The sequence below is a fragment of the Elgaria multicarinata genome, chromosome 5 (genome assembly GCF_023053635.1).
Source record: "Elgaria multicarinata webbii isolate HBS135686 ecotype San Diego chromosome 5, rElgMul1.1.pri, whole genome shotgun sequence".
Taxonomy (NCBI): Eukaryota; Metazoa; Chordata; class Lepidosauria; order Squamata; family Anguidae; genus Elgaria; species Elgaria multicarinata.
In genome coordinates this window covers 131013038-131020737 of record NC_086175.1, presented here as the reverse complement: position 1 = coordinate 131020737, position 7700 = coordinate 131013038, and the positions used below count along the sequence as shown (strand labels likewise).

Here is a 7700-nt window from a genome sequence, read left to right as displayed (position 1 = left end):
TACATATTCATAGCTTTAATGATAAGATTGCAGTCCACATGTTTAAATTGGGTATTCCATCCCAACCACTGACAAATCCCACATACAAGAGTTTTTCTTGGACGTGACACACACATACATACATACATACACACACACACACACACACACACACCACCAAACGAGATGGTAGCCGCTTGCAAAGTCTTCAGCGAATGGGATGGAAGTTCTCCAGAACTTCTGCCATGGTTTTCTTATCTACCAAAAGAAGAGGACACGCCGCTGAAAAAAGGCAGTTCAGATACAACGAACAAGAAAAATGTTTCAATGAAAGTTAAGACAGAAGGACCGCTGGATGCAACCCTGACCCCAAACCTATGAAAAAACCACCAAAAAATGCAAACAGCAATATGTCACAGGGCAGCCTGCCTCAACCCCATCATAACTCCCACCTAAATTGGGGATGATGGGAGTTGTAGTCCAAACAATCCGGAGGATGCCAGGTTGCAGAGGGCTGCCCTAGGGTAAAGGAATCCAAATTCTGCAAAAGGGATCTACAGAAGATCACCCCTGTTGGGTCACAGCAAAGGTCCATCTAGTTGCTGACCAGCTGCCTGTGGGGAGATGCCCACCAGCCAGGCATGATAGTTTCAGCTGCCCTCTCTCGCTGCCGACCCCTTTCCATCAAGTGGTGCTTACTGCCATATACACACTCTCTGAATCTGGAGGTGCCATTCAGCTATCACGTCTGTTAGTCACTGATCTGGCAATGCATTGAAGTGCTCTACAAGAGGTCCAACTATTCACACAGGAACCTAGGAAGCTGCCTTAGACTGAGTCAGGCTCTTGGTCCATCTAGCCCAGTGTTGTCAACACCGATTGGAAGCAGCATTCCAGGGTTTCAGGCAGGGTTTTTTCCCACCTGTACCTGGAGATGCTGCATATTGAACCCAGGCCCTTCTGCATGCAAAGTTGGTGCTCTACCACTGAACCACGGCTTTATGCATTCACGTGTCACAGGATGTGTGCACTGTCTACTCCTGGCCCTCTCAAGGCTAGGAAAGAGAGTGGTTACAATCCCAACACAGATATCCATAAATTAGCCTGCGTTTGCGTACTCCACTCTGGTCTGGCCTGTGGCCAGTGCCTGCAACAGCCTTACTTAGGGTGACCACATGGAAAGGAGGACGGGGCTTCTGCATCTTTAACAGTTGTTTAGCAAAGGGAATTTCAGCAAGTGACAATTGTAAGCATGAAGCACCTGGTGAAATTCCTGCTTCCTCACAACAGTTAAAGCCGCATGAACCCTGCCCTCTTGACCAGATACAAATCAGGGCAGGGCTCCTGCAGCTTTAACTGGGAACAGTTGAGCATAAACGTACCTTTTGGAATAAAGTCCTCGGGATGGTGCCTTATGTACTCCGAAATGTCTCTGTCCCTCACAGCATATCGGTAATTGGCTCGTTTAACCAGGTAATAGCCAGCGTAAAAGCCCACAGTAGCCCACAGTAGCTGGCGATGGACACCTGGAATACGAGGACAAGCAAATAGAATGAGTGAGGCTGGGTTAATAGTTTAAAAGACGTCTGCATGCAGCTGTTCACATTTCCTGCCTAAAGAGGAAAAAAAGAGGCTTTTGAGAGACAAGTAGAATTGAGCATAATTTGAAGCATCCATCACTGTTCAGCAAAGAACCAAATCTGGGAACTTCCTCAGTGATGGCAAGAACCACAGAAAGAATTGTGTGTGCCCTTTTACACAGAGCATGGTTTTATTTATTTAAAACATTTCTTGGCCGCCTTTCAGGGCAGAAGCCCTTGCAAGGTGGCTTACAACGATAAAATACCTAAAACAGTTAATATTAAAAGCAATCAAACATAAACACAATAAAATAGCAATCAAAACAATAAAAGCCAACAATAAAACCATCAACAACAGTAGTCTTATCAAGGGACTACTAAGAATCTGGGTTTCCACGCACGGAACCGGCTGAGCCCCATTGTCCCTATCATCTCAACGAGGGAAAGGGCCTTTTCTGTGGTGGCCCCCAAATTATGGAATGATCTCCCCAACGAGGCCCGCCTGGTGCCAACATTGATACCTTTTCGGAACCAAGTTAAAACTTTCCTCTTTTCCCAGGCATTTAGCAATATGTGATGAGCTTTACGGATCCTAGATTTGTTTCTAAAGCTGTTTATAGTTTTGTTTTAAATGCATGTTTCTGTGTATGTTGTATGGTTTTGTAGTTTTACATTTTGTATATTGTTTTTAAGTGTTTTAATCTTATACAAACAACCCAGAGAGCTTTGGCTATGGGGCAGTATACAAATGTAAATAAACAAATAAATAATAACTTCCCCATTGGAGCAAGTGCTTGGCCTCTTTTCTTCTCTAGCGTACTCTGGCTCTGTCCACAGTACACGGCCTTTACCTCTCCTTATCGATCCACCACTTTCCCCTAAATGTAGGAAGCAGACTGTTTGTCCATCTAGCCCAGGACTGGCAGCAGCATTCTAGGTTCTATGGCAAGGGAAGGTTTATCGCACCGCCTGCTGTCTGATCGAAGTGGAAAATACCAGGGATTGAACCTGAGATGTTCTTTATGCAAAGTATGGGTTCTGCCACCGAATGATGACCCTTTCCTCTCTAGAACCTCCACTGAGCTGGCCCTCCTAACACCTTCCTCCTCTACGCAGCCAAAGTCTCTTTTTACGTTTCCACATCAAGTCCTGCTTTCCCCACTTATTATTATTATTATTATTATTATTATTAACATTTATATACCGCCTGATAGCCGAAGCTCTCTGGGTGGTTTACAAAGGTTAAAAGCAGTGAACATTAAAAACAAATATACAAAATTTAAAACCATACAAAGGCTTAAATACAAACAAACAAACAAACCAGACAATATCCATTTAAAACAACTATTATGGGGTCAGTTAAAAAACTCAGCATATGCTGTTAAACGCCTGGGAGAAGAGAAAAGTCTTGACTGGCGCTGAAAAGATAACAATGTCGGCACCAGGCGGGCCTCGTCGGAGAGATCATTCCATAATTGAGGGGCCATCACTGAAAAGGCTTGTTGCCATCCTCCGAGCTTCCCTTGGGAGTAGGCATCCGGAGGAGGAAAGAATAAAGATTTAAAAGAGTTCTTCACACAGGGCAGAGTTAAACTATAGAACTCACTACCATGAGATGTAATGATGGCCACCAAGTCGGACGGCTTTAAAAGGGAGTTATATAAATTCCTGTAGAAGGCGATCAATGGCTACTAGTCCTGATGGCTATAAGCTTCCTCTAGAATCAGAGGCAGTATGCTATGTACACCAGTTGCTTGGGAACATGGGTGGGAGGGTGCTGTTGCACTTATATCCTACTTGTGAGTCCCTGGTCGACAGCTGGTTGGCCACTGAGTGCTGGACTAGATGGACCCTCGGTCTGATCCTGCACGGCAGTTCTTACGTTAGGTTGATAAAGGTATCTCGCCTTGAGTGAATGGTTCATCTGTTCCCCTTCTTTCATCCTTTCTGAAACCATAGTGCCCCTTCCACAAGCTCATCACCGCCCCCTCGTCTGAGAGTGCCAGGCCCCATCTTTAGATGAATGGACTCTGAGCATGCACAGAGTGATTTCCCTTTGCACTCGTCCTTGCTCCAAGAGCTCAGACAGAACGAGGCTCTCTCAGGCAGGCCATATTCTTCGGCAGCCCACCCGCGACCCCCGTTCGACTGACCCGATGCTATGATAGGCCTCCTGTTGATGCCGTTGTCGATCAGGGCGCCACACCAGCCCATGAAGGCCGTCCAGACCGAGCCATAGTTCAATAGCGGCGGGGGCTCCAGCGACCGCGCCTCGTCCGGCAGCCGGATCCACAACTCCATGGCGCCAGGCCCCGCAGAAAGACCTTCCCTGCCTGCCTGCAGGAGCCGCTACTGCAGCCGCACAAGAGCCCAGGCCCAAGGACAAGGGGAGGTCCGACCGCCAACACCGTCCCCGCGCCAACAAACGCCCAGCGGCACCAAGGTTCCGCGTCTCTTTGGTTCCCCCCACCGACTTATTATTATATTTATTTGTATCCCGCCTTTTGCCCAATGCTGGGCCTCAAGGCGGCCTTACAATGTTTAAAATATACATGGGGGGGGGGGGGGAGGGAAACAAAACCATAAACAATTAAAAAATACACAACAAAATTATAAGACATTAACATAGATGGAGGGCTGAATTATTCTCCAAAGGCCTGCTTGAACAAAAAAGTTTAGCCTGCTTCCGAAAGCCCATCAAGGAGGGAGCCAGCCTAGCTTCCCTGGGAAGAGAGTTCCAGAGCACCGGAGCAGCCACCGAGAAGGCCCTCTCCCATGTTCCCACCAAGCGTGCCTGTGAAGATGGTGGGACTGAAAGAAGGGCTTCCCCAGAAGGTCTCAAAGCACGGGCAGGCTCATAAAGGAGAATACGGTCTTTCAAATAACCTGGACCCGAACCATATAGAGCTTTATAGGTCATAACCAGCACTTTGAATTGTGCCCGGAAACAGACTGGAAGCCAGTGGAGCTGTTTTAACAGGGGAGTTTGTGCTCCCTGTAACCAGCCCCGGTCAACAATCTGGCTGCAGCTCTTTGAACCAGCTGGAGTTTCCGAACACTCTCAAAGGCAGCCCCACGTAGAGCGTGTTACAGTAATCCAATCGGGATGTAACTAAGGCATGTGTCACCGTGACTTCACACCCACTATTGGCTCGAATAACACAGCAGCAGACATAAGAGCTGGACCATAAGGAAGGCTGAGCGAAGGAAGAGAGATGCTTTTGAACTGTGGTGTTGGAGGAAAATTCTGAGAGTGTCTTGGACCGTTGTCAACAACATATTTTTTATATTACATGTTAAAAAATTAACATGTGATATAAAAATAAGAAGAGGAATAACAAAAACGAATGATTTTGAGGGAATATGGAAACAGTTCCTAGAATATGTTCTAAGGGGAGTGGGAAACCACCTCCAGAGGAAACAATGAGATTCTGGAAACAGGAATAGATCCCGGGGTGGGGGGTGGGTGCACTTTTATGTTAAGTATGATTATGTTAACACATTAAATTAGAAAATGTTATTAAGGTTATTCAACATTTATGTATTATGTTGGTTTTTCTGTTATTGTATTGATGTATGTTTAAGTTTTGAAAAGAATAAAAACTACTAAAAAGAAAAAAGAAAAGGAGAAAAGAAGATCAAACCAGTCCATACTCCAGGAAATAAAGCCAGACTGCTCACTTGAGGGAATGGTATTAAAGACAAACTGAAGTACTTTGGCCACATAATGAGAAGACAGGATATCCTGGAGAAGAGGCTGATGCTAGGGAAAGTGGAAGGCAAAAGGAAGAGGGGCCGACCAAGGGCAAGATGGATCCATGATATTCTGGAGGTGACAGACTCGATCTTGAGGGAGCTAAGGGTGGCAACGGCCGACAGAAAGCTCTGGCGTGGGCTGGTCCATGAAGTCACGAAAAGTCGACTGAACGAATAAACACACACAGACGTAAGAACATAAGAAGGGCCCTGATGCTGGATCAGACCGAGGGGTCCATCTAGTCCAGCACTCTGTTCACACAGCGGCCAACCAGCCATCGGCCAGGGATGAACAAGCAGGACATGGTGCAATAGCACCCTCCCACCCATGTTCCCCAGCAACTGGTGCACACAGGCTTACTGCTTCGAATACTGAAGATTGCACACAACCATCAGGGCTAGTAGCCATTGAAAGCCTTCGCCTCCAGGAATTTATCCACCCCCCTTTTGAAGCCATCCAGATTGGTGGCCATCACTACATCTTGTGGTAGTGAGTTCCATCATTTAACTATGCACTGTGTGAAGAAGTCCTTCCTTTTATTTGTCCTGGATCTCCCACCCATCAGCTTCATGGGATGACCCTGTTGGGTTCTAGTATGTTGAGAGGGAGAAAAATGTCTCCCTATCCACCTTCTCTGCACCATGCATAATTTTGCACATCTCCCTCATGTCTCCCCTCAGCCTCTTCTTCTCCAAGCTAAACAATCCCAGCTGATGTAACCAGTTTTGACTTTACTTTATACTGTTAGTTTTACTCTACCCTGTGCCTGTTGGGTGCATTCCCTTCCCTTTCTTATTGTTTTATCATGATTTTATTCGAATGTAAGCCTATGCGGCAGGGTCTTGTTATTTTATTGTTTTACTCTGTACAGCACCATGTACACTGATGGTGCTATATAAATTATTATTATTATTAATAATAATAATACAGTGGAGGCTGGTGGCTCCAATGTCAGTGGGGCTGTAAATCCGCTCTGGGTTTCAGTCAGAACCAACCAGAACTCTAAAGGAGTTATCCGAGATGCTGAGTCCAAGCCCCCAAATGGGTTCAGCACCTTGGATAGCTCCTCTAGAGTTCTGGCTGAAACGCAGAGCGGATTCACAGCTCCATTGAAATAATCGGCAACGAAAGCACCTTCCCTGCAAATGGAGCATCATATGAGCTGAGCCCCAGAACCTTGTTGGAAGGCTAGGGCCCAGTCCTAGACATAACAATGCCACCACCTGGCATTGTTGCTTTTAACCCTGGCATTGCTGCTTTGAACAGGAATGCTGCAGACAGGAATTCTACTGGTGAAGCCTTCCATGATTTTGGGGAAGAAAAATATATGGAGCTATTATACTGAGTCAGAGTAGCAGTCCAACTATTCCAACCTACATGGAGGAGCTGTGGCTCAATAATTCCTAGCCCTTCTATGCAACTGTGTGCCTTCTTTTGGAGGCTTCGAACTTCCATCATTCCCCAGCCAGCATGGCCAACAGAGCTGCAGTTTAACTCCGGGCACCAGGTTGGGGAAAGCCGAACTAGATACAACGTGGATTGTATTTTGGAACTACACTGTATTTATCCCTTGGCTATCCTCGCTAAGGACTAACGGCAAAGATATTTTGCCGTCCTGGTACCCAAAATTCATTCAACTAGAGATACCAGTTAAACTTGGGATGGGTGGAGGTAACAGAAACTGACTCCATTAAGGTACCATTGCTTCAGTGTGTATCCAACCTACAAATGGCAGTTCAACCTGTTTTGGACATGGTTGCTCACATTCCTCCCCCATCCCCCAAATTAGGCACAGTTTGGAGGTGCTCCTAAATCCAATAATTAAGAGCATCTTTTACTAGCTGTGGCCCAGCCACATCCCTTCCTGGAGAAGTCAAAACTAGCAAGTTATCACTGCTCTTGAAAAGCTTCCAGTCTTCAACTGGTCCAAAACGGTGCCACCACAATAGAGGCAAAGGCTGAACAAACTGGAGCACATCCGTCTAAATTTATTTGATCCGTGCAAACGGCCCATTTCTTTGCAGGCTCAATTCAAGGTGTTGGCTCATTCCTATAAAGCCTGAAAACACTTGGAACTTGGGTACATGACACTACATGTTGGTCATTACCTTTAAAGCCCTAAATGGTTTGGGTCCAGGTTACCTGTGGGCTCGCCTTCTCCCATATAGTCCGCCCCGCACACTCAGGTCCTCTGGGGTGAACTTACTTCAGTCAGCTAAAACTAGGCTGACATCAGTTTCCCAGAGGACCTTTTCTTCTGTCGCCCCCAGATTGTGGAATGGCCTGCTGGAGGAGATTCGTAAAATTAACTCTCTGTGTGATTTTAAGGCAGCTTTAAAGACTAGCCTTTTCCGGCAGGCCTATCCAGATCAATGTAAAATCAA

At 46.3% G+C, this 7700-nt stretch overlaps 1 protein-coding gene across 1 annotated transcript; it reads right to left on the bottom strand.

Annotated features, from left to right (window-relative positions):
* On the bottom strand, positions 1-3944 carry NDUFC2 (NADH:ubiquinone oxidoreductase subunit C2). Its single transcript, XM_063127863.1, has 3 exons — positions 3713-3944; positions 1362-1505; positions 1-237 (listed from the first exon to the last, which is right to left on the bottom strand). Exons 1-3 carry the CDS (start codon positions 3858-3860, stop codon positions 188-190), a joined length of 342 nt encoding a protein of 113 aa, XP_062983933.1. The 5' UTR covers positions 3861-3944; the 3' UTR covers positions 1-187.
* Positions 3945-7700: the final 3756 nt, after the last annotated feature.